At 48.7% G+C, this 27,960-nt stretch overlaps 1 protein-coding gene across 1 annotated transcript; it reads right to left on the bottom strand.

The window, feature by feature from the left end:
- Positions 1–4,359: 4,359 nt before the first annotated feature.
- Positions 4,360–26,106, bottom strand: FAM83D (family with sequence similarity 83 member D; the record flags this gene model as incomplete). The annotated part of the gene is made up of 4 exons (XM_082670337.1): positions 4,360–5,272; positions 8,104–8,228; positions 12,093–12,260; positions 25,630–26,106. 4 exons carry the CDS (start codon positions 26,104–26,106, stop codon positions 4,360–4,362), a joined length of 1,683 nt encoding a protein of 560 aa, XP_082526463.1.
- Between the last annotated feature and the right edge of the window lie 1,854 nt (positions 26,107–27,960).

Raw genomic sequence — 27,960 nt, 5'->3', positions numbered from 1 at the left:
CTCGTTCGTATGTAGGGGACTTACTCTTAACTCTAGAACTCTTGGCTTCCTAAGAAAAATCCTAACTGCCCTTGGGTCTCCTCCATGAAGCCAGATCAGAGAGCGCTAGCTATCCCCCAGCCTGAAAAGAGGTAGTTCTTTGCAGAATTGCCTTTCCTGAATTGTACTACACGGGGATTTTCCACTGCATCTAAGGTGTAGCCCTTGGCAACTTGTAACATATGTAAACTTGTCTGGTTTGTTCACTTGCTTACAAATGATCGGGTTCACACAAGTATTAGCATAAGCAAAAGTGTTTACTCAGCTCCAAGGATTTGGGTACAGAGGTGTGGAGAATCCACTAGAAGAGACTCAGCTAAATACCAGGGGGGTCTCTATGATGTTGCCTGAGGAATTTTGCGCATCTATGGAACTGGACAAGTTGTGGAGGGCAAGGTCAGCCAGGTGCTTCCTAGATAGGATGACTGTATGCTTGCTTTATTGTTCAAATTGGGATGCTTCGGAGAATGAAAGCAGGGAGTTCACGGGCATAAACTGGACCTCTGCCAGGCAAACTGGGGTATATTTCCAGGTCGTGTGGCACCAGGGAACCTAGAATAACAATGCCTCTGTGAACATACTCAACATAAGGTATGTATTCCATGCTCACGGAATACATTCAACTCCTTTATAGCTTTAGACAACCGCCCTTGTGGGCGTCTTGTGGGGTCTGGTGTTTGGGCACACCCCAGAACATGTCATTGTGTTTATTATCTGAACACTTCACAGTATCATTTTTATGAGAATCCTTGTGAGAAATTCTTACCTGATCGTATTGTTCTTCCTGTACCTGGAGTTACTTTAGTCTTATGGACACTGTGGATGGTGGATCTGACCAGTTTTCTCTTTCTGCCTTGGCTACTGAGAAGCTTAAAGTGTGTGGCCTGCCCAAAGTGAGTGTGTAGGTCATGGTGGCATGCACTGATAGCCTCCTTCCTGATTCTTTTTTTCATCCCCGCCCTCTGGTTTCCTTCACGTAACTTTTCACTTATGTGATCTTGTACCTTAGGTTTTCTTGTTAGTTGCATGAAGTCCCATAAATAAAAAACAGATACTCCCCAACCCAAAGGCCCACAGAGGTGGGGTGGCCATCTTTTCAGTTGACTCCTTCAGTTTTTCAAGCATGTCGACCCTGCCATCTGATTGGCTTGAACTGCAAACTGTACGGCTCTCTAATTCAAACAACTCATCAGGGAGAAAATAATGAGACAGCAGAGTCTGAACACTGACTATTTGACAATATTGAGAAATTTTTATCAAAGTTGTTTAGGTGTGATGGAGGTATTGTGGTTATGTTTTTTTATCTTTCAGACGTATATACTGAAATATTTACAGCCAAGTCTGTAATGGCCAAGTCTGACATTAAACAGATATGGACATATAATTCTCTCCCAGGGAGGGGCAACAAATTTTTTTTTTTAATGTAGGAGAAATGTGTTACTACTCAACCTCTACTGTAAGATTGGCAGCCCTGAGAACTCCTTTTTTAACGTAGCATGTTATGGACGTATTCCTGCTTCCAAAGGAATGAGCAGCAGACATTTCCGCATGCAAGACAATAACATATTTTTGAACCAAACCGTCTGCCATACTCACCCTCCCCTCCCCTGGAAGTAGGGCCAATAAATCAACATTTTAAACAAGGACCCCAGCTGACTGATGTAGGTGGTCCTCAGATCTCACCTTGAGAAATTCTACCCTGTAATGATATTCTTTCCACACTCAAGAGCCAGAAAAGCTTTGCTTACTCTGAGAGACCAGGCCATTTTCTTAGGATTCCATATACCTCTTTTTCTTATTTCTAATCACTGGCAACACTTTCAGAAAATAATGGCTTTGCATCCTATTCCACAAAAAGAGGGCTCTGTAGTCAAGTCAGTTTGTAATAGGCCATATACCTGCCCTCCTCTTGAGAAAGCCACGATGATAATTACCTCATTTCAAAGTCTGAGTAGTCCTGCAACAAAGAATCCTGTTTAAATTTATTTGATCCATTTCCCAAACTGAACGCAGAGACTTTTTTATGAATGCCTATTAAAAGCTCCACAGAACACACTGAGTGGAAATTTCAAACGTACCTATACTTGTTAATGAGCTTAAGTTTTAATGTTTTCAAGTCACCACTGCATTAACTGCCGTCTCTCAAGGTACACCCGCGAATCTCCTGGCGGTCCAGTGGTTACAACGCCATGCTTGCACCGCCGAGGGTGCAGGTTCAATCCCTAGTCGGGGAACTAAGATCCTACAAGCCACGTGGCATGGCCAAAAAAAGTTTTTTAATTAGAAAAAAAAAAGGAACGCCCTCTAATGCCTCCATATTCCCTGTAGAGAAATAGTCACATCACAGAGCACTGAACTCAGAATCTGAAAACCTGTGGGTAAATGCTTGTGTCACCATTTACCAATCATGTGACCTTGAATATGCTACTTCATCTGAGCTTCAGTTCCTTCACCTGAAAACAGAGAATAACAGCTGTCCAATCACTGCATTGATGAGAGGGTCACCGCAATAGCACATAGGAAATTATCTAAATCTGTAAATGGTTTCAAATAACAATGTTTGTTTGAGGCTTGGGCCAGAATTGTTTACAACCAGACAGGAACCAGTTGTCCTGCCTGCTTCCCGGTCCAAATTATGGCACTAACCCAGCAAATAACCTGGTGACTGGAAGGGAATCCTGGTGCACACGTGGAAACCCGCAGGCGTGCTCAGGATCTGGATGCGTTAGCACGTGTCTGTGTGGCAGACAACACCCTCCCCTATTACAGACCTCTTCTGCTCCAGTCAAATCAGAAGGAGGAAGCCATCACCTAACTCTCTTCATTTCATCTGCACACACAAAGGAGACTAGACAAAAACAGGATTCCATAGGCATACCAATCCTGATTAGCAGGGTGTAGAAACCAGTCGCATTGCCTGCCACTGGACTAGGAATCTGGGATAACTGTCAGTGCCCTCTTTCGCCCCTACTCCAGGATATTAGATTGCTAAATCATTGTCAATACACCCATCTGATGAAATTAGGCTCATGGGGCCACTACAGTTAATATCAGGGTGAATCCAGGAATGAACACTGAGACCTCCTTCTCTGGCAGAGAAGAACAGAACTAAGGTCCTTGTCTAAATAGCTCAAGCTTTTTCTTTGAAAAAGACAAGCTAGAGCACATGAAGAAACCTGCGATTTCTGGCAATTTTCCTCATTCAAACTATAGAGCTGGTGACATCAACATTCATATCGCTAAGGAAAGTATGACGCTGACGCTTGTTTTCTGTCATCTTTTTTTTTATTATTATTATTTTTAAATTTATGGCTGTGTTGGGTCTTCGTTGCTGTGCGCGGGCGTTCTTTAGTTGCGGTGAGAGGGGGCTACTCTTCGTGGCAGTGCGCAGGCTTCTCATTGTCGTGGTTTCTCTTGTTGTGGACCACGGGCTCTAGGCACTCGGGCTTCAGTAGTTGTGGCACATGGGCTCAGTAATTGTGGCTCACGGGCTCTAGAGCGCAGGCTCAGTAGTTGTAGCGCACGGGTTTAGTTGCTCTTAGATGTGGGATCTTCCCGGACCAGGGCTCGAACCCGCGTCCCCTGCATTGGCAGGCGGATTCCTAACCACTGCGCCGCCAGGGAAGCCCCCATCTAACTTTTTTTTTTTTTCTTTTTTTTTTCATCTAACTTTTAAACGGATATTTTCTCTTTTATAATTTGGATCATCTACTCCTCCACCTCAAGACTCTTTTTAAAAAAATAAAAACTGCACAGATAGATATTAGGTGCATATACTTGTAACACACTCCTATAGTTAAACAGAAAAGTGCCAGAGAGAAGAAAAAAACAAAAAAACGGACACGAGCAACCACCAAACATCTGTTTAATGCTAAGAACACAGACATCCTAAAGAAGAGATAAACACTTAAGAAACAGAGTTTTGAGTTTTTTCCTAAACAGGATTTTGATCATGAAAACTAGCGTTCCAAACCTCGAAAACAATAGGGCATACAAACCTAGAAAAATGCAACACATATTTTATCTCTTATCTGAATTACCTGAGAACGCTGAAACATTCTCTTGAAGAGAGATCAGTATTAAAATCGTGCAAAGAAACTGTACCCATAGTGTTGAAACCATAAAACCAAGACCTGGCTTATACATGATAAGAACAAAATAAAAATAAAGCATGTAAAATAATATGCGGTTTACAGAATTCAAAGAAAATCAGGGTGAAAGAAAGGCAGTTAGGACAGGAGACATTCTATAAAGTGGGATGCTCCGATGATGTCTACTGCAAGCCCGGGTGAAGCCAGGCGCCCTGAACGTGTGGAGCGGTCACTGAGAGGAAGGATAAAGCGTGATTTCTCTAACAGCCAGCAAATTAGCTGATGATCTGGGAAAACTTCCAGAATTAAAGCTGAGGTAGTTTTCAGTAAGGAACGTTCTCCTTGAAAGCATGGCCAGCGCGTGGTTGAGCCGGGACCTGATTCCGGCAAAGTGAATCTGCCGCTCTTTATTCAACTTTCTCAATGAGTCCCTAGAGCACAGATCCAAGTGGGGGGTGCTCCAGTACTTGGGGTGTCCAGCTGTGACGACGTCATTGGCTCTGAGGGAAGTCTGGGAGCCGATGGAGCTGGCCACAGAGCCTTGGGAGGACAGAGAGGCGGAAGACCTCAAACTGGAGGATCGCGACACAGACGTCTTTGATACTGCTGACCCCTCTTTAGCCTGGGTTCCCAGAAAGGAGAGGACATTCTCGTCCATGTCAGTCTGGGTGCCAGTGCACGCCATGGCCATGCTGGCTTGTGTCCCCACATCACTCATGCTCAAGGCGGGCGTCTCCTCTCCTGGCTCCGTCTGAGTGGTGGCATCGGTCGCCCTCCCGCCCTCCAGCCTGTCTCTGCGGCTGCTGAAGCAGCCCTCCTCACTGATGGTGGAGGCCTCAGAGTCCTCACGCCCGGCCTCTGCCTGGCCCTCCTCACAGCCCGGCTCGGCCTTCCTGGGGCTGCTCGAGAGCCTGGCCAGCCGTAGCCGCAGCAGGTTGCCCAGCGTGAGCTCCTTGCACAGTGGTTTCTGGTTGATGAAATGGTCAAACCTACCGCTGATCCGGAAGCTGGACAGGCGTTTGGGGCTGATGGGCTTTGACTGTGCGTACAGTATCCGGAACTCCAGGTCAAAATGTTCAACCACCTGGCCGGACAGGATGACCAGGTTGCTGCTGTTTAATTTGCCATCCGTCCATGTAAAACTTGAGGATTAAAAACAAACAGACAGAAGCTGGTAAGGATGAGCGATCCTCATTTACTTATTGTCAACCTGAATATAAAGCCCAGATATCCTGAGACATAAGTCACAACTCTGGTGACAGCACACCTACCATGTAGTGTGAATGCAAGTTGCCTTAACACAGTACATAACCTAGGAATGCGTTAACACAAGAGTAAAACGGCCAAAATTTACACTCCTCGGCCTCAGAGTTGCTAAAAACTAGAAAGGGCTCCTAAAGCACTTAGGCCAGCGCCCTCACCATGAGAAGCGAGGAAGGTGCCTAGCGACAACACAGGGGGAAGCTAGTGGCAGAGCCTAGACTGGGCCCCGGTCCCTCCTCCATGCTGCCCTTTTCACAAAGGGAGACAGGACTGTCATTCTAACGATGACACTGTTGCTCAGTGCACGTTTAGAGCTGACAAGTGGCCGTGCGCCCCTGCCTGTCCAGCGTACCTCCTCCTTCCCATGGTAACAGAACCCTGCCCCTCCCAGCACAGACAGCTTCATGTATGCACCCTCTCCAGTCACAACAGGGGTGGGCAGGTGAGCCAGGCTGGCCGGAGTATCCTATCCCCTGGGATGCGGGGACCTATGCAGGGTGGGCATGTGAGCTAGCGAGAGCCAGGGAATTTTGCAAGACTGATACCAGTGCAGAGAGAAAGAAAGTCTCCCTCTTTGAGAAACAGCTACTGAAGGCCACGTGAGGAAGCCTGGATCTTTGCCTGCAAATGGAGAGCCTGACAGAGAATAAAGATCAACTAGAGAAAAGCAGAACCAGGAGACTGTGTTCTGATGAATGCATGGCCCCTACGTCAAGGTGAGCTGAAAACAAAGGGTCCCTTTCTACACTTTCAAGTTATGTGAGCCAGTAAATTCCATTTTGCACACAGTAGTTTGAGTTAGCTTTCTGCACTTGAAGTCACCGCACTGATACAGAAATTCGTATCAGGAGTAGGGTGTTTTACATAAGAAATCATAAAACATAGTAGCAACTCTGTCTCTTGCAACCAAGAACCTAGGCTAATGCAAATTCACCTTGAGAGCTGCCTTCAGAGCCTGAGAAGAAAGAAACCCTCAGTGAAATCATGTAAACAGGACACCTAACACCAGGATTTTACAACGTCCTCAACAAACAGAAGCCATCCTCATCCTCAATAGTAGCATATTTCATTTGTAGGGGGTAATTTTTATATTTTATATTTTTTTAGAACAGCCAAAAAACCATTTGGAGCTAAGTTTGGGTAATACAGATAAATCCTACTTCGGGTGAAAATCTAGTTTCCTCCTGTTATTTCCAAACATCTTATGAAAGAAAGTCTCCAAGAAGAGTTCAAGTTTTGTTCCAAGCAATGACAGTACTGTTTGAAAAGAAAGACACCAAGAGTTCCTTGATCTGCTGGCCTCATCTTGCACAAGCCTTTGCACACCCACCTTTACCCAGGGCTGACACATAGTTATCACTCAGGGATGCGTGCTTCTTCACAAATACGTTTTTCTGGGGCTTCCCTGGTGGCGCAGTGGTTGGGAGTCCGCCTGCCGATGCAGGGGACGCAGGTTCGTGCCCCGGTCCGGGAGGATCCCACATGCCGCGGAGCGGCTGGGCCCGTGAGCCATGGCCGCTGAGCATGCGCGTTCAGAGCCTGTGCTCCGCAACTGGAGAGGCCACAACAGTGAGAGCCCCGCGTACCGCAAAAAAAAAAAAAAAAAAAAACACGTTTTTCTATCCCTCTTTTTTGGGGGGGCGGGGGGGGCTGTGTAGCATGCAGGATCTTAGCTCCCCAACCAGGGATCAAACCCATGATCCCTGCAGGGGAACTGCGGAGTCTTAACCACTGGACCGCCAGGGAAGTCCCCGTTTTTCTTTTTTAAACTGTAGAGACACACTTCACGTATAACATCAGAGTCTAACACAGAGGTGGCAGAACACACCACCATCAGAGAGACCTAAGTAAAAATGGTGTATCTTGGGCTTCCCTGATGGCGCAGTGGTTGAGAGTCCGCCTGCCGATGCAGGGGACACAGGTTCGTGCCCTGGTCTGGGAAGATCCCACATGCCGTGGAGCAGCTGGGCCCGTGAGCCATGGCCACTGAGCCTGCGCTCCGGAGCCTGTGCTCCGCAACGGGAGAGGCCACAACAGTGAGAGGCCCGTATACAGCAAAAAAAAAAAAAAAAAAAATGGTGTATCTTAACCTCTGGAGATTGGTGTTTACCACTCTTTGTCTCCACCCTCCATTCAACTTCCCTGCTCTCTTCCCTCAGATGCCGTGCCAACGTGAGACTTCAAAGGTGGAGCCAGAAGCATGGATCAGTACTTTCTAGACTAAAGCACCAAATCACAAGGCTTGAAGCAAGGTGAAGGATTAAAGTAAGGGGGCTGCTTCAGCTGTGCCCTCTGCACTGAGGCAGATGCCTGCAACTGCCCTTCCCTTAAAGTAGGCAGGGACGTGGGGGGTCAAAGGCCCCAAGGAACAGGAGTTGAGACTGTTCCTGTCTCTGTTAACCCCCAATTCATCCACTGCAGTCCTGGCTGAGCCTTGAATCTAGGACTCCCTCACTATCGGGTCTCCAGGCAAGTTTCAGCCTCTGTACTTTAGGTTTGTGGACCACGAGGCAGGGGAGGGGATCCCAGCCCGACCACCTTCCGGAGGAGGAGGCTTTGATTAACAGGCTCACACACACACAGATGCACACATAGCAGAAGGCTTGCCCATAAAGGCTCACACTGAGAGGAAAAAGCAGCTTTTACCTTTATATAGCACACTTCCTCTGCAAAGTTTAGATTAATAAGCATGGACGAGTCAGAAACTCACCTGTAGGAGCCTGTAGCCACACGAATGCCATCAATCAGTGTGAACTTTTCATGAACCTTCCCAACAATTTTAGTTCCTGACCTTGCATAGTAAATATTTCCTGTAATCGTCCGAACTGTCATCAGCTGTTGGTGGGGGAAATGGGAGAAGAAGAAATGAATGATCCAGTGAGCACATGATAAAAGAAGCCTTAGTTTACAATTTCCAAACAGACAAGCTTACTAGCAGGTCAGTGGTTCACGGTCACCATTCGGTAACAACACCCACAGCACGCAAGCCAGATGATTCTCAGGACTCAAGTAACGCTACTTAACATTTAGTTCATCTTCTTGCATGCTTTTTTATGCATGCATACTTATTTTTGAGACCTTCGGTTCATGTGGACACGTGCTCTAGAAGATTCACTTTTTGGGGACACTAAACAATAGAATCCAAGAAATGACTTTGAAACAAAATGTGGGGGGATAAAATCATCAAAGAAAACATGCCAGTGACAGATAACATTTTAACAAAGGTTTAAAGAAGCTAAGCTGATGTTTCTCCTCCTCTTTAGTTTTAATAGCATTGCTAATAAATAATAGCCCAGGATTCCCCTGGTGGCACAGTGGTTAAGAATCCGCCTGTCAATGCAGGGTACACGGGTTCGGTCCCTGGTCTGGGAAGATCCCACATGCTGTGGAGCAACTTAGCCCATGCGCCACAACTACTGAGCCCCCGTGCCACAACTACTGAAGCCCGCACACCTAGAGCTGGTGCTCCGCAACAAGAGAAGCCACCACGGTGAGAAGCCCACACACCGCCACAAAGAGCAGCCCTCACTTTCTGCAACTAGAGAAAGCCCATGCGCAGCAACAAAGACCCAATGTGGCCAAAAATAAATAAATAAATTTATTTTTTAAAAAAGTAATGATTAAACACTATAGCAAGACATAACATCCAAAGAAGTGAAAACCTACATCTACACAAAAACCTGTACACAAATATTCATAGCAACTTTATTCATAACAGTAAAAAACTGGAAACTACCCTAATGTCCTTCAACGGGTGAATGGTTAAACTATGGTTCAACCATACCATATGATACAGTTCAGCAATGAAAAGGAACAATCTATTGATACACACAACAATTTGGACAGATCTCAAGGGCGTGAAAAAAAGCCAGCCTCAAAAGGTCACACACTGTATAATTCCATTTACATAACATTCTCTAAATGACAAAATTACAGAGATGGGGAACAAATTAGTGGTTGCCAGGGGTGAAAGATGCAGGGGAGGGCACGAGGAGGGGAGTGGATGTGACTATAAAGATGTAGCATGAGGGAGGTCTTTGTGGTGATTGAATAGCTCTGTATTCTGCTGGCAGTGGTGGGTACGCATATGTATACATGTGATAAAATGGCACGAAATAGACACACATGGTACCCGTGTCAATTTCCAGGTTCTGATATTGTGCTGTAAGTTACATAAGGTATAACTATTGGGGGAAACTGGGTGAAGGATACATGGAAACCTCTATGTACTATCTTTGCAACTTCTGTGAATCTATCGCTACTTCAAAATAAAAACAAAAGACAAAACAAAAAAATTAGGGCATAGCATAACATTGTTTCTGCAATAGTCTTACCAAAATGCGTAATATGAATTTAACCATGGGGAAACATCAGATAAACCCATATTCTACAGAAAACTGGCTAGTATTCTTCAAAAGCATCAAGATTCTAAAAGACAAAGAAAGAGAGGAACAGCTCCAGATGAGAGGAAGCTAAGGAGAAATGACAACTAAATGCAAGATATGGTCCCAGATTGGATCCTGGATAAGAAAACCAGCATTCATGGAATGATGAGTGAAATTTATCATGTCTACAGAGTAGATAATAGTACTATATCAAGTTTATTTCCTGATTTTGAAATTTGTACTGAGGTTTGTAAGATGTAAACACTTAGAAAATTTGGGCAAAGAGTATCCAGGGATGCCTTATATTATTTTTCTAACTCCTTTGTAAATCAAATTATTTCAAAATGAAAATTAAAACAAACAGACAAAAAACCTAGAACCTTCCATAGAGGTGCACATGAAGCTGGCAGGGGAGGGCTTCCGGGCGATCCCTGAGCAGAGCTTCAAAGGGTCAACATATAATAACAAGCATAAAGAATATCACTGTGGGCAGATTTCAGTGTGGTTTTGTGCATCTTTCCCTTTGGAACTTACCTGAAGGCTATGTAGGCCTCTGTGATTGTGGTCAAAGCACTTTTTTTTTTTTTAATTTTTATTTTACATTGGAGTATAGTTGATTTACAATCAAAGCACTTTTGAGTGCACACAAACGTATGACCAAGCTCCTGCAGGCAGGACACCCAACATTCTGGACCAGCCGCAGCACCAGGGCAGAAGAAGTCACCCCCACTTCTTCTGGTGAGGGGCAGGTTCACCAGCACACACAGGCCCTGGTGAGAGAAGCCTCCATGGCAAAGTGGTGCTTCCCGAAGAAGAAGTTAAGACATGATGAACATGGGTGAGGCCAAAAAGACAGATCTCCTTTTGACCCTTCCTAGAGGATCCAGACACCCACGAAGGCAGCAACCAACTCAGCAGGCAACTGAGTCAGCAAATACTCCTAGATTTCTGCTGAGTGGATGAATCAGAGCCAGTCACTCGATCAAAGTCATGGCCGGGCTATTCTGTGATCTTCCTGCTGCCCACACACAGCCTCAATTACAGCAAGAGCACCTTGAAATTAAACATCGACACCTTCAATTTCTTCACCAGGCTCTGCGGCAGAGCAGGTATGGACTAAACATCTAGTTAGATGACGATGCACTTTCCAGGCCTGACTTGCATTTCCCTTGGGTCCACCTGACACATTTTTAAATTGACTGTCAGGTCACAGGGCTGACTGTTTCATTCCGTCTCCAAGCTCCAAGCCTTACCTCCATCATGGATTTGCTTTGAAGCACTAGTGACAAGTTAGTAGCTACCTAATTAAACCCAATCCTGTTTCCTCTTGAGGGAGAACAACCAACAAGAGCTCTCAAGAGAAGTTAAACAGTCAAAATTGTGTAAACCAAATTGCTTGATAATAACAAGGCGGTAAGTTCATGTCCCCTACGCGGTAGCCTACAGAACCAAAGTCCAACCTCTTCATTCACTTTGCTCATCGCTTTGTTTCCAGTACCTGGAACAATGAGTAGCTCAGAGTAGGTGCTCACATAGGTGAGAAACTAAGTTGATGAATTAAGGTGATGAACCAAGTTGATGAATTAAGTTCTGAAGCTCTTAAGTTGCTTAATTTTTAAGAAGTGAATGGTGTAATAAATGACTATTTTTCTTGCCTTTCTACTAAAGAGAACAAGCTTGCTAAGTTACATAACCTTACATTTAAATACTTAAGCTCAAATTACTTTCATGCTCAGAGCAAAGGACATAAAAAGTCTAATTTTATAATAATGAGAAACGAGAGGCAGCATGTGACAGTGATTTAAGAACACTGGGGCTGCAGGCAGGCCGACAGATGGGGAAACTCCATCCCACTACTTTCTAGTTGTAGACACTGGGCTCTTGGTGTCACCACTTCCCAATATGAAACACAGGTATAACGCCACTCACCTGATGGGGCTGCTGTGAGGATTTAAGTTGCGTAACATTGTCAAGAGCCTAGGACAGTGCCAAGGACACAGCAGGACTCTGTAAACGGTGGTCCTTACAATTAAAATTGGAGCCTACCAGTGCTGCAGTCAAAAGCAGCAGCTTCCAAGGCAGCATCTTGCCATCAACAGACAAGCTCCCCATTAAGAGGTATCGTGACGTGAGGGAGAGGCCAAGGTCTGAACCTGACTCTGTCTTTCTTTCCTGTGAGGCTTCAGGCAAACGACTTTTCTCACGGCCTCAGGTCCCTCCCTTACAACGGGGAGACCACCACCAATGGGGAGGTCACGGATGCTCAGTCATTATTTGCTGATTGTGGTGAAACTAGAAAGAGTGTAACACAAACCTTTTCCTCTTCAGGATGAACTTTCATATCCATGCACATATCCAAAAACTGAGAGAGCAGGGCGTGGTCCAGAAGGATGTAGACAGCAACACCCTGTTTCCGACAGATTTCCTGCAGGTCTCGGAAGATGTCAATGTCCGTGAAAACATCCATAACCACTGCAATCACCTAGGGCGTGGGGCAGAGAGAAGAGCCAGCGGTCAACCCACAAGGACACCGCCTTACAGCTCGTTGTCCGGACTCTGGACCCCATCTCAGAGCTGGGAAAGGATCCCTGTCCTACAATACTCTTCCTTCCTTCTCCTTCTGCGGTATCAGTTTTCCTCTCACCGTGGACTCTTGTCTGTCTCCAAAGACACTCAGGCCACTGTATGCTACAAATCTGGACTTGACCCAGCCACTCTCCTCCACACTGCAAATTTCTCAAAACTATAGATTCATCCACTACTTTGACCTCCTATGAACTTGTTCCATTCAACTCTCTTCCTTTACTAAAACCCCCGTCTCACAAGCTCAGCTCAGACCGGCAAGATATCTAGGTTCTGCAGCTAACCCACCATCATTTTAGACACGTGGCTTGTTGCCCATGTCTGTAAAACAGGTATGTAAAAACTTAAGAGTCTCTCTGAGGCCCCCCTTCTGGGTATACCAGTCTCCAAGTCTGATTTTATTGTCTGGTTTTGGATCATAATATGGTTTTCTATTATAATCTAGAAAGGGCCACCTCATCCACCACCAACTCATGGCTTGAAACTGACTGAGCCAGGCAAGTAGATTCTCCCACCTCCTGCCTCTGTCGCTGCACATCACCTCTTCATGACGTCTGCTCCCTCCACCTGTCAGGATCTAACCAAATGGCTTCCAGAGCGCCAGCCCCTCCTCTGTAAAAGGTGGTCTCTGAAGTTCTCTGGTATCTGTCCGCAGCGCAAGCCCGCAACAAGAGCATGGAAATATGTCCTAAGGATGCTGCCCTGCGGCTTGGACCAGTCCTTTCTGCTCCCCAACGACCCGGCTCCATTTGTGCCTCCTAATCAATTTTCCCCACTCAGCACACAGTACAGTTAAGGGCCACCTCAGCCACGTGGCCTTGGGTAGATTACAGCTGCTTCGAAAGTCTGTTTCCTTTGTTGCAAAATAGATTTGTCGTGAGCATTAAATGACTAGGCCACATCAAGTGCCCATACAAGAGGTCCCTCTGCTATCTGTTCATTGATTCGCTTGACCAGTCCAGAGCTTAAGCCGTGCAGACAGTTCAGCGCAGGGAAACATCTCCCAGCTCCTGGCTTTCCTGCTTAAAGAGAGGCCGCTCCAGCAGCAAAGCCTCTAATCACACCCTCTGCAGGTTTGAAAGCATGGCCGTCAGCTAATTCCTGGCAGGTCTGCGGCGGAACCAAAACACGCGGGTCTCGTACAAGCCCCTGCATCGGGTCAGAGCCAGGACTGTCACCTTAGGAAACTGCTCCCTGAAGCCAAGGTTTGGAGCTCTTCTGCAGGCTGGAGCTGCAATGTACCACCCTCCTCGTAACCTCATCAGTAAAAACATGAGTCTCTTCCAATCACATTAAATCCTTTCCTGAACGTTAAGGTGACTGACTTACAGGTCTGTGAGAGCAGAGGCCCCTCAATGGCACTGATTCATCTCTGGGGGCCCAGAGGACTCAGGCCAGTACCCGAGAATCATTACCCCTTAAGTATTTGGGTATCAAAGAAATGCAGAGGGGCTTCCCTGGTGGCACAGTGGTTAAGAATCCGCCTGCCAGTGCAGGGGACACAGGTTTGAGCCCTGGTCCGGGAAGATCCCACATGCCGCGGAGCACCTGGGCCCATGCGCCACAACTATGGAGCCTGCGCTCCACAACTACTGAGCCCGCATGCCACAACTACTGAGGTCCGCGTACCTAGAGCCCGTGCTCCACAAGAGAAGCCACCGCAATGAGAAGCCCGCGCACTGCAAAGAAGAGTAGCCTCTGCTCGCCGCAACTAGAGAAATCCCGCGTGCAGCAACGAAGACCCAACGCAGCCCCCCAATATAAATAAATAAATAAATTTATTTTTTAAAAAAGAAGTGCAGAGACAGACGATTTTACTATCCACCTCTAACACCTCAGAGTCTTGTCCACCAGGAGAAGGGACCCAGAAATGCCAGCTCCCAGGAAGTCACTGCTGTGAGGGAGTCTGGGAAAGACAATTTATCTCTCTGGTTCCCTTTCTCTAATGTTGCCAAAGCCCCAGCTGTGAGCTATTCTTGGCAAAGGGTACAGCTAAACCCCACTGGAGACAATGATTTAGAAAATAAAAAGTGTCCTTCTAAATTGGTGGCATCTTCAAAAGTTTATGTCCTCCAATGCATTTTTATACATCCTATCTGGAGATGTATCTATCCCACTAATTCAGGCCAAACAACTTACTGGTTAAAAGGCAGAAAGGCGTGGGCACAGTTCCCAGCTCTGTGGCTTACTGCTGTGTGACTCTGGGCAAGTTGCTTAATCTCTCTGAGTCTCAGTTTCCTCCTCTGGAAGATACGGATAATATCATCTAGCATCCACATCACAGGGCTGTTGTGAGGATTAAATGAGACAAAGCATGGAAAGGGCTTCGCTCAGGCATGAACTAGGTGTTCAAATGCAGCCAGCACCTCAGAGTCTACTGTGGGCTGAACCCTGTGCTAGGTAGAAAGATGGCTATAAAGGATTCGACATGCACCTGACTTACCCACAAAGAGAGGACACGGGCTGCAGGGAAGGAAAATGATACTTACTGTAACAGGCAAGGAAATCAGGGGAACGCTTTGGGGGACGGGGAGACAGTAAAGCATCTCCCTTGCAGGCATAGACCCAACACAGGCCCTCAAATGTTTACCAAAGGAGAGAAAAGGAGGATTCCTGGAGGAGATGGCCTTTGAGTTGAATCACAAATCAGGACGATTTGGACAGGGGAGAAGCAAAGGGGAGGGCATCCGGCAGGAAGCCACATGATGACAGAGGAAGATGTAGGAAATGATGGGGTATGTCCCAGTCTGGCTGGAACGCAGAGTATGCATGAGAGGGAGCGACAGGACGTGACTGAGAGACAGGTGAGTGTGCAGGAGCATGGAAGGCCTTGGATGCCAACCAAGGTGTCAGGATCATACAGGCCATGGAGGGGAGGAGGTATAGGATGAGTGATGAGTTTAGTGATGAACCCAACAGGACAGAAGAAGCTGATGCTGGAAGTGTTGGTTGGAGATGTGGCCCCCCTCCTGCAACATAGGGCCACACACCTAAGTACCTGAAACACAGCAGGCACTTAGGTAGCTTTTTAGGTTCAGCAAATGTTTAGGAGGACTAAAGACTGAAAGAATAAAAATCAGTGATAGAGGTTTTGACGGTGGGCCAGGCAGGAAGCCATGAGGGTCACAGAGAAGGGAAAGGGGCCCGTGGGAAAGGTAAGCAATATTCTCCCTGGGATGAGGGAGGAGAGATGGGGGTGGAGGGAGGCTGATTCAGGTCCACACAAACAGCAAACAGAAACAGAAACAATCTTGAGAGAGAGAGAGGTTTTGAAACTGATTTTGAGGTGGCAGTAAAACTTCATAAAGGGGTTCTGAATACACACATGTGAGAATGAGTCGAGCTCATAAGAGAAAGTGAGAGAAAATCAATCCGGGGTCAGTCCCCGTCCTCAGGAGAGACAGGAGGTGAGTGCAACGGGGCCAATGGATGTGCACCCAGGTGCCACCGGGACAGAGCCGAGGAAGCGGGCCCAGCTGGCCGGGCTAGAGAGGGCTGGAGGGTTGCTGGAAGCAGGGCCCCAGGAGCGGGGCCCACAGCATAAGGCGCCTGCCAAACTGAATTTTGATTTATCATTTAACAAAACAATTGTGCAAACACCACCTTTGTTAGGTAGTGAGTCAGTATCTAATTTGCTGTTAGTTTCATTGCTTGGTTTTGAAGCTGCAACCTTTCCTGTGTGTTGAAAATTGTTGGGTTTGAACGCCCACGGGGTACTTAGAGGGTAGATGGGAGATGCTTCTCCCTCTGACTCCCCCTGCATCCAACATCCCCTCCTCTTTCTAGAGCAGGACCTTTAAAAGACTTCTGGAGGAAGAACAGCCCTATGGGTGGAAGCAGTCAGCAGGAAGGCCCGCCTTCCTTCCAGACCCCATCCCCGCTCCCCCTTACTCTCTGCCCTCAGCCCCACCCCACCCCCACCCCCATGCAACCAAGCCCGGCGCAGCTGAACTAGACCTGGGGCTTCTCAAGTCTGTGAAGGGACAGACTCTTCTCTAAACTGAGCAATGACCTGGGCTCATTTGCTAGCCAGCTGAGTGTCTGCTTTGCAGAGCTGGCCACATCTCCTAGGTGTTGGCGTCCACGCTGCAGGCTGCTGGGCCCGAGAAGAGCACCGGGACTTGAAAGCGGTCATCACTCCCACTCCCTGAGTCATACTGTGGGATGGACAAAAGAGAGACACATGGGCAGGCGGGCATCCCATGCTCATCAAGTGCCCACATGGTCACGGTGGGTATTGCCCTGTCCCAGCCTATGCTACAAAGAGCCTACCCGCTCTCCTAGAGGTGGAAAGCTCTGCAAGTGGTGGCTTGTGAGTGTCCGATCCAGGGTCAAAAGCCCATCTGCAACTCAGCGCACGTTGGTCCTAACATGACGCCTAAAGAGGAAACACCCAGCTGTCGGAGCCTGGATGGTTGGTCTGCTGCCAGTCCCCATGCTGTTCCTGCTCTTCTCCAGCCACATCTACAGCAGCCACTCCTGCATCAAGTCCCATGGCATCATCGCAGGTGACAAAACCTCAAGCCTTTCCTCCCTCAGCCACTCCTACCCGTCCCTCGATGATTTATACCATGGGACCCGGTGATCCACGTGGTTACAGGTAGCAGTCCCCGGGGTATTCTGCACAGGCCCTGTGTATGTTACTTTTCACACAGAACTGAAATCTTTTCTGTTTTCCAGAAGCTCTAAAGAGGTATCCCGAGATTTGAAAACCCCGTTAATTGTTATCTCCAATTTACTGATAAGAAAAATAAAGCGTGCAGAGGTTCCGTGACTTGTTCAAGGTGACACACTCAGGCAAACACAGGAGCTGGAATTTCAGCCCAGCTGACCCCAGAGCTACCTATTAAAAAGTGTTAGATTGGGACTTCCCTGGCAGTCCAGTGGCTAAGACTCCGTGTTTCCAATGCAGGGGGCACAGGTTCGATCCCTGGTCAGGGAGCTAAGATCCCACATGCTGCACGGTGCGGCCAAAAAAGAAAAAAAAAGTGTTAGATTAAACATTATTGCAAACAAATCTAATGTTCCGTCTTCAAATGATTGAAAGCTTAGACTAAATCCTGGAAGGATCAGTAGAGTATTCCGTGAAGTATATGAGATTGAGTCCATCACAAAGGAGGATCACTAAGAACACAAAACAACTTGCCGAGCGAACGTCAGGCACCTTGAAATGCCCTAGGACAGCAGGCACTTCTTTCTGCGGGCAGTTCTGCTAACTCCGAACTGACTAAATCAGGAAACCTTGGGAGGCACAGATGATGCTACATGAACAGGCTACAGAGCTAGACCTGGACGTGGATGCAGGCTCCTCCACTTCTCGTCACCGTGTTCCCTCTAGCAAGTTACTTCCATTCTGTTGGCTTCTGCAACATGCAAATAATGCTACCCACCTTGTAGTGTTTGCAGTGGGTTTGGTCAAGAGAGAACACTTGACAGTTCCTGGCACCACAGAAAGCCCTTATATGGCAGCTGTCATAGTCTTAGTCCTAATTCTGCCACCGACCCTGGCCAAGTCATTCTACCTGAGCTCGGCATCCTCAAACACGGCTCCTCCGAGCTCTATCATCTGATTCACACACCCTCGATGGGCGGGGCAGGGCTCTGAGCAGGCACTTGAGCAGCCTCGAGGGGCTACTCAGGGTTGGTCGTTCCTGTTCTCATTCCAGCTCTTCCTCTGCCTGGAGCAGGAAGTCTGTGTCACTCACCCCTTCTCACTGCACCTCAGTTTCTCTCCCTTCCCACCCATGGTCATAAAGCAAGGACACATGTGAGAGATGCTTGGAATTCTACCAAAGGTCTACGCACGTGCAAAGATGCGTCAGCCTGTTGGTGGTCAACAAGAGCCTGCCTGCTGAATTCCTCACGTTGACTGAGTGACACCCGACTCGACTTCCTTCAAGTCCCCAGGGCTCCTGCCTCTTCTGGAGACCTTCTTGCCAAAAAAAAAAAAAAAAAAAAAAGACCTATATTTTCACCCCATGTATTACAGATTTTAACAGAACAGAAATTTTCTCCTGGAAATTTCTTTTAACATCTTTAAATAATGGGGCTTCCCTGGTAGCACAGTGGTTAAGAATCTGCCTGCCAATGCAGGGGACACAGGTTACAGCCCTGGTCGGGGGAAGATCCCACATGCCACGGAGCAACTAAGCCCGTGCACCACAACTACTGAGCCTGCTCTCTAGAGCCCGCGAGCCACAACTACTGACCCCACGTGCCACAACTACTGAAGCCCAGGTGCCTAGAGCCCGTGCTCCACAACAAGAGAAGCCACCGCAATGAGAAGCCCGCGCACTGCAGCCAAGAGTAGTCCCCGCTCACCGCAACTAGAGAGAGCCCGCGTGCAGCAACGAAGACCCAACGCAGCCAAATATAAATAAATAAATAAATTTATTTAAAAAGTTAAAATAAAATAAAATCTTTCAATAATGATCTTGATATCAACTTCAGGGTTTAAAGACAAAAAGAACGTCAATTTCCACAGCAAAACCTAAATTCATTCGTGCGTGTTGTTTTCTCTAAGTTTCATGGGCTCTTATAAAATTAGCAATTTAAGTATCAGATTAAATTGCCGATGGAGCCTCTATCTGCAGAGAGTGGCCTGGGGCCCCTCTGGGAAGGCAGGGGTGGGTAAACCAATTTTTCAATGGCCCCAGGGGTGCAGGGACCAGCCACATACAGCAACATTTCCTCTGCACTATTCCAGCATGAAGTACACAGGCGGGCTGGGCTTTTTCAAAGGGAGGGGAAAGCATCAAGAGACGTTTTGCGGGGGGAAGGGGCTTTATCATCGTGAGTTATTTTTTTTTTATAATTATGTAAAACATCTGCCTGGCTCCCAAGTCCAATCGACAAAACAAGCTACATCCAGAGACACCTAGCTTCCATCCTTGTCCCTTCTCTTCTGCCCTCCCCACAAAGATAATAACTTCAACTAGTTTTGGGTTTCTCCCATTTTTTAAAAAATATAAATAAAAGTATGCATGTGTACACATACTCATTTATGTTACTAAACGAGTACGTATATGTGTGTATACATATGTATATGTATATGCTCATATCCCCCCTGTAGATAAAAGGCAGCATATGATACGCGTTGTTCTAGACTAGTGCTGTCCCAGCAGAACCTTCTCAGATGGTGGAGGTTCTGTATCTGCACTGTCCAACATGGCCGCCACTAGCCATAAGCAGTGATTAAATACTCGAAATATGACTAGTGCAATAAAGGAACTGAGTTTTTTAATGTATTTCCTTTTTTTTTTTTTTGCGGTACACTGGCCTCTCACTGTTGTGGCCTATCCCATTGCAGAGCAACAGGCTCCGGACGCGCAGGCTCAGCGGCCATGGCTCACGGGCCCAGCCGCTCCGTGGCATGTGGGATCTTCCTGGACCGGGGCACGAACCCGCGTCCCCTGCATCGGCAGACGGACTCTCAACCACTGTGCCACCAGGGAAGCCCTGTATTTCCTTTTAAGTCACATAAATTTAAATAGCCACAGGTGGCCAACGGCTGCCACACTGGTCACTGCGATTCTAGCCACTTAATCGTAGGAAACAGAGCTAGTGCTCATCCCTTTTCAGAGCTGCTAGGCGCTGCACTGTGCAGAAGGATCCGTTTACTCACCAAGCTGCCACTGACGGATGTTTGAGCCCTTCCAGCCTTTTGCTGTTATAATCAGTGCTGCAACAAATAGCCAACTGCATAGGCCTGTTCATATTTTTCGCCAGTGTATCTTTGGGACAGATACACAGACATAGAACTGCTAGGTCAATGGGTAAATACAACTGAAATTTTGCTGAATATTGCCAGATTCCCCTCCAGAGGTTCTATCATTTGCATCCGGACTTTAAAAAAGCCAGTAGGCCTACTACTTTTCTTCATGAGAGAACTTATCCTTTATCCATAAAGGAACCAGAGAATAATTCTGCAGCTTCGCTATTGCCCAATGGATGCCAGGTGAAAAGAATAAAGAAATGAAATGGCAGACAGAAAACAGAATAGTGGTTGCTGGGGGCTGAGAGGAGGAGGGAATGGGGAGTTATTGTTCAGTGGGAACAGAGGTTCCTCTTGGGAAGATGAACAAGTTCTGGACCTGGATGGTGGTGATGGTTGCATGTGGTGATGGTGAATGTCCTTAATCCACTGATCTGTACTCTTTAAAAAAAGTGCTAAATTTTGTTACATATATTTTACCACAATTAAAAAGAAGAAAGAAATGAAATGGCGAAAGACTCCGAAATCCTTAACCTGACACACAGAACCAAAAGGAAGGGATAAAAAGTAGCCACACTTAGTCTAGTGGGCAGCATCTCACGCATCGGTGAGATTTCCTAGGACAGTGGTTCTCAACCAAGGGCAATTTTGCCCCTCAGAGGACATTTGGCAATGTCTGGGGACACTTTTTAAAATTGTAAAATATAGAACATATATAATATTTCCATCTTAACAATTCCTAAGCATACAATTCAGTGTCCTTAATTACATTTGCAATGCCATCAGCCCTCACCACTATCTGTTTCCAAAACTTTTTTATCACCCCCAACTGAAACTCTAACCACTAAAGCAGTAACTCCTTCTTCCCCTGACCCCCTCCCCAGGGGAGACATTTTTGAACGTGATGACCATTTTTTGGCGGGGGCCAGTGCTTCTGGCATCCACTGGGTGGAGGCCAGGGATACTACTCAGCATCCTACAGTGCACAGGACAACCCCTCAGAACAAAGAGCGTTATCCCGTCCGAAACGTCAATAGTGATGAGGTTGAGAAAGCCTGCCCTGGGTTCCGAACAGGAACTGCTCACACTGCACAGGTTCAATTGCAACTCAGAGGAGGACTGTGCAAGGCCAGGAGGGCCTTAATTTGGATACATCCACGCGCACACCAGGGGTCTCCAACAGATTCCTCAGCTGTTACTCCTCCTAGGAGGCAGGACTCTTTGTCAACACACCGACAGCTTTTTACAAATGCTCAGGTTATCAAAAGGATGCCCAAGTGTGAGGTCATAGCAAAAGTGCCCCTTTGGAACAAAAGCTCGTAGGGAATGGGCGGCTGGTAAGAGCGATGGCTCTGGAGAGTGCAAGACCTCCTAGCAGGGTGAGCTTTGTCTGTGAGCTCCCATCCGGACGCTATGAATATCCCAAGAGCCTCGGCAACAGCACATCACCAAGTGAGGGCACACAGCACTTCCAGGCAAGGTCTCCACTCCCAGCCGATCTGTGGGGGCCAGAGCCCAGCCCAACGCTGATTCACATGGCAACAGAGACAAAGAAATGAATGACTCATCAACAAATACAGTAGTACAGGGATAGATTCTAGAGTATGTGTGTAGGGGGAAATCCTGTGCAGTTCAAAATTCCCCTAAGAGCAGACACCTCAGCTCTCAAGAAGTCCAAAGGGGGGAAAAAGTCCAAAACAGTACTTCCTCCAGCTTTGGTGAAGCTCAACTGAGCCCCGAGTCAGCTTGTATTCAGAAGCCACGCTGTACATGAATCGTGTGTTTCTAGGTGCTGTACCTCACTCAACGCAGCAGACCCACGCTTTGAAAGGTGCGCAGAAACTGAGCCCACGGCAGAACTGGCAGGTTCACAGCCCTGGTCCCACCTACCCTGGGACAAGTCCTTGCTGAGCAGATAGGCAGGCAAACTCACTTGCTGAATGATCAAAGGTGCACGTGAGACGTCTCCGCTGTACCTACTGAGCACTATTTGGTGCCAGAGGCCGTACAAGCCTAAACGGCTCAAAAGCAACATGAGTCCTGGATGAGGACCCATCCCAGAACCATCCGTTGAGGCCGCAGAGCCAGGATCAGACACCACCATTTACCAAGTGAGCCTGGCTTCTTGTGCCTGTACCCTGACCACCTCAGTCTCCTTCCTGCCAAGGGGAGATCTAGTCCTGTCATCGTCATTTTCCTTTTTCTTCAATATGCAACATGGAAATTAAAAGTTCAAATCTTAAGAAACTCTTAAAAAAAACCCCAGCTTATTGAAAACTACCAGAGCACCAACCCTCCCTCATGGCAGGGGGCCCTGTGGGGTGGTGAGTGGTCGAGAGCCCGGGCTCAGGGGCCAGGCAGACGGGCTCATGCCCAGCTCTGTCCCACACTAACTGTATCTTGGGGAAGCTACTTATCGTCTCTGTGCCTGGTCTCTTCTTAACTGTGGCCTCCTCTTAGGTTGGGGAGGGTTAACTGAGAGAGTCCAGGTAAAGGGCTTAGCACAGAAACTGACCCTTTAAAAGTGCTCAATCACACCGTCAAGCGCTTTCGCCATCTGAACACAGACACAGAACGGCTTCTCATCTCATCTGGAAACGGCCTGAGACCTACATCTCCACAGTCCTCGCCGTCACAGGTACTGGACTTCAAAGGATGTATTCGGAGTGACACAGCCGCTCCTGTGTACACAACCCACACCTCTACCTGGAGCAGCCGCACTGGACCAGCCACCAGATTAGCTCTCTAACACCTGTCTCCTCCACAGATTTCTGTCCACCTGGGGACAGCGACGCCTCCTTACCTCCACATGGCACAAGGCAGAGCGTGGTGGCTGACAGTGCTTAAGAGATGCTGTGCCTCGGTTTGAGTCCTGGCTCTGTCATTCCCTGGCTGTGTGACCTCGGGGCAACTTAACTTCTCTATGCCTCAATTTCATCAGCCGCAAAATGGAGCTAATAATCGCACCTACCTTAGGGTTACTTGGAACAGTGCCTGGCAGAGAAAGCATTAGTATGTTTTGGGGTTTTGGTTTTTTTTTTTTACATAAAAGAGATGGTGTCTGAGACCTCAAGTTTAGCGTGTCTCAAATCCCACTCACCTCCCCATCCCTACCCTCAGTCTCATTCTTCTCCTGTATTCTAATTTCGTGGCATCACCACTCACCCAAGCTAAAAAACCTCAATTCTTCCTATACCTTCTCCTTGGCCTTGCCTACTTTCCTGCCCTCTCCCTCACTACCCTTCCGGTCCATCGAATGACCAAGTCCTGTCAATTCTACCTAAAATTCTTCCCCTGCCCGAGCCCCAGCACTGCCTCAGCACAGACCCCCTTCGACCCCCTTCTCACGTGTAGATCCCTAAGCCCCTCCGTACTACCACCTCTACTCCAGTCTCGCCCCTCTCTAACCCATCCCCCTTCCTGCTCTCGCCAGCATTTACTGCTCAGGAACCCCAATCTGATCAGCTCCTCTCCTCTCTTTAAACCTGCGATGGCTCCCCACTGCTCCTTCCAGTAGCGTGCGAAGCCCTCGACAGTCTGGCGTCAGTCTTTCCCTTCAGCCTCCTCTCCTACCATTAACTCCCACATACTCTCTGCTCCAGCTGTGAGGAACTTGGCTGCCTCCCCAAATGCCAGGTGTTTTCACACTTCTGGGCTGGTCCCTATCTTCTGGTCTGGCAAGCCCCACCCATCCTCTTGGACCCAGCTCCAAGGTCACCATCACTCCTAAAGCTTTCTTCAGCCTGCAGCAACTTCCTCACTGCTTCCCGCCAGCAGACCGTCAACTCTCAAGTGCAAGCAAGGATCATGTCCTTCACCTGTGGCCCCAGCCCCTGGGGCACAGTGTCCAATACACAGTAGGCTCTGAATAAGCAAGCAATCTGGCATATGGCAGAGACACTGAAAATACTCATCAGATTTAAAGGTAACGTACCACCTTTCTCAGTTAAAACTGCCCAGGTTCCAAATACAGAATCTTGAACATGTAAGTGTGTAGCTGGACTAGGGCACAGAGCACGGCAAGAGGTTCTACCCAGGAATGCATTACAGAATGCCTACAAGACAAAGGTGTCTGAGCATCAGCCTTGAGCCCCTTCTAAGACCAGCATGAGTTGATGGACAGTCTTCCCTCTGGTCTTAGCTCCAGTGCCCCTCCACTACCACTAAAAATCGGATGTAAGCAAGAGGATAGGGCAATTCCGCTCTCTTTCATGGAGACCCGTTCATTACTTTTCTGAAGTTCCAAGTGCCCAAGTTCTCCCCCTAGACGTGATCGTTGGGAAGGCACACCTATCCTAAAATGGTGTCTTTTTCCATCTTTTCAATCCTCCCGCTGAACCCATAGTGTCTGTTGCATCAAAAGGACCCTCAGCACACCCAAAGCACCGCAGGACTGATAATAGCCTAGCTGGAGCCCACACCTACTTCCACAAAGGCAAGGCACTAGCCTACCGTACCCCCTACGCACTGCAACCCCACCATCAGGCAAAGAGCACCCAGCGCAGGGACACTGGTAAGTCAGGGCTTGTCCCTTCTTGGTTACTTCAATTGCCTTGATGCACAGATATCATAACCACAGTCAGACACACAGGTACGAGCCCTACCAAGTCTTATCGTGGCCTGGGGCTTTACCTGCCATGTCTCTGGCACAGGCAGACAGCCAGGAAGCTGGGCACTGCCAGTCAGCAAGCAAGGTGGCATTTGATCATGGCTCTGGAGGAACGAGTCTGCTGCCACACCCTACCCACCCCTCCCACCTTCTGGGCTGCATTCTTCCTCCCAGACCCCTAGTACCCAGCACCCTGCTGCAGTCTCATCCTGGCTGGCAGAGAGACAAAACCTCCCACTGCACCCCAATACCTTGTCACACTAAGAGTCAGACAACAGCACCAAAACCCACTGTGAAGAGAGAGATGACTTAATGCAGGGGTATCTGCATTTTTTTTTCCAGCTTATGGAAATGCAAACTCCCTTCCCCACCCATTCACTGAAGGAGTAACTTCCCCTCCAGGCCTGCAGGAGGAAAAAGGGTTGGGGCTCACTTTGCCACTCTGGTATGTATCTGCTTTCTACAACAAAAGACACGTGCAGGTGACTAGCAATGATAGATTCCTAATGCCCTGCAGTTGTCTCTGGGGACAACTTTCAGGAATTTTCCCCTAGGTTATGCGCTTCTTAGGTATTGCATCTCCTAAGAAGCTCCTGAAAGCGGGATCTAGAGTTGGCTGACAGACAGTCTGACAACTGGTTTTAACTGAAAGCTGTAACTAGCAGGACTTCTGATCACCCTCCCAGGGAATGTGAATGTTAGGAGTTGGAACTTGGGCACAATCCGCCGTCTTGGGGACCGAGACTCCTCCCACTCTCCCCTGCCACGAAGAGCGGCCAGGGAGGAGATCGGGGATCCGAGGGGATACACGCAGAGTGGGGCGAGTCGGGACCCCGGGACCACCCGGCTCGCGCTCCTAGCAGACCTCAGTTTCCCGTTTTTGAAGGGAGTGTCCCGTCGGACCGGGGACCGAGGTGACCCGAGGAGCCGGGCCGCGACGCTCACCTCTCGCGCCGAGCGGAGCTGCTGGCGCAGCGCGTCCTTGCAGCCATAGGGGCCGCGGGCGCCCGTGCCGCGGGGCTGGAAGTGCGCCTCGACGCGCGTGGCCCCGCGGTAGGCGCCCTTATAGAAGGAGGGCCAGCCGAGCTCCAGCAGTGGCGGCTCCAGGTCCGACTGCTCGGGGAAGTAGGTGCCGGAGGAGCAGTCGTGCGACGAGCCGAAGGAATCCTCGGCCCCCGCTGCCGCGCCCTCCTCGCCGGGCCGCTCGGCCGCGCCTAGGATGGCGCGCACCTCGTCGGGGTTTAGGAAGCGGCCGAGGCGCTCGCGTCGCAGGAAGGCCGCGAAAGCGTCGGGGCCGCCCGCCACCAGCTCCTCGAGCGCCAAGCGCCGCTCCTCGCTGTACAGCTCGGCCGGGTTGGGCGGCCCGCACGGCGACAGGCAGGCTGCGGGCAGTTCGTCCAGGCCATCGGACCGCAGAGCCATGGTGACGCTCTGACACAAGACAGCTCGGACCACCACGGGAGCGCAGGACACTTTATAGGCACCTTTGAATCTAACTGGCCCGCGCCATTGGCCGCGCCGCCCCTCCCTGGCTCTTCCATTGGCTGCCTTGTTGTGACGGCAGACTCCGGAAGCAGTGCACGCCTCTACGACTCCGCCCCCTGAAGTGCTATTGGCTGCCCCGCGGCGCGGCCCGGCCCCGCCCCGCCCCGCAGCCCTGCCCCACCCAGCGCCTCCGTAGAGGCCCGGGACTGCTGCTGAGACCACGTTCTTGCTCCGTGGTTGCTCAGCGGAGTTTAGTCTTGGCGACTACGTTCCTGTTCCGAGGTAGCGTTCCTGCTATGGTCCTGCGGGGAGCCGAGTTCATCAAGATCAACTAGAGAGCAGATGTCAGGCCTGAGTGGCCGTGGTACCCGGGGCGGTGGGGCAGGCAGGGAGCCCGAACTGAAGCCGGAGAGCCCGACCACAGCCATCCTCGCGCTCCCCCTGCCGGCCGCCCCACAGCGCGGCCCTACAAGGCCCAGGGAGGTCAGAAATGTGAACTGGGAGGAGAGGCTGGGACCTGCTGGGGCACACTGACCCACTGACTGTGCTTCTCTGGGTCTCTCAGAGCTTGGTTGAGGCCAGCCACTCCCCAGTATTGAAATCATTCATTCATTCGTTCAAAAATACCGGTCCGTCATAATAGCCACTCCTTTGATTACACCTTCAGGTAGCTTTCTCTTCTCTCACCTGATCATTTTCTTTCGTTTTTAAGATTTATTTTTTTGATGTGGATTATTTTTAAAGTCTTTACTGAATTTGTTACAATATTGCTTCTGTTTTATGTTTTGGCTTTTTGGCCGCCAGGCATGTGGGATCTTAGCTCCCTGACCAGGGATGAAACCCGCACCCCCTGCATTGGAAGGCCAAGTCTTAACCACAGGACTGCCAGGGAAGTCCCTCACCTCCTTGTTTTTTGCCTGGCAAAACCCCAAACCTGGTTAAACCCCACTCTCCACCTACTTTCCTCCTGCACCCAGGCCGCCATACAGTGCAGGGGAAAAGAAAGACACAGTCATGCCCACCAGCTGTGCCTGAAATTCATGGTCTCAAGTGGGCCCTTAAGGTTGCCTGCTAGCCTCTATTTCCCTAACTTCTCTCTACCTTTTCCTCTCTCATTCTTACTTTTAGAGTTTGCTTTCTATTTCACTGAGAAAATAATAGCAGTCAGGGAAGATAGTTCCACATGCTCCCACCACATCTTCCTACCTGTTTGCATCTCTGCCCACATACTGGGCCTTCCGTTACTATGGATGAGCTGTCTGTGAGCCTATCTAATGCCAGTCCTTCCATTTGGGCAGTAGTTGCCAATCCCCCTACTACTAACCTATGTCTCTCCAGCAATTCCCTCCTCTTTCCTGGATCATCAATTTCCCTGCTTTACTGGTTCATTCCTATCAGCATACAAACATGCTGTAATATTTTTCATCCTGCAAACAACACTCATGACCCTACATCCCTCTAGAGCTTCCTCCCCATTTCACTCTCACTTTTATAGCATAAAGCCTCAAACAACTTGTCTATACTTGCCATCTCCAGTCTTCCTCCCATTCTGTCTTGAATCCTGTCCAATCAGCCTGATTCCTACACTGGCCAACCAAAACCTCTTGTCAAGATCATTGTGAGGGACTTCCCTGGCAGTCCAGTGCTTAAGACTTTGCCTTCCAATGCAGGGGTTGCATGTTTGATCCCTGGTCGGGGAGCTAGGAACCCACATGCCTCACGGTCAAAAAAACCGAAACATAAAAAACAGAAGCAGTGTTATAACAAGTTCAATAACGACTTTAAAAATGG

Source organism: Grampus griseus (assembly GCF_964374135.1).
Source record: "Grampus griseus genome assembly, chromosome: 14".
Taxonomy (NCBI): Eukaryota; Metazoa; Chordata; class Mammalia; order Artiodactyla; family Delphinidae; genus Grampus; species Grampus griseus.
This window is presented reverse-complemented; position numbering and strand designations above follow the sequence as displayed.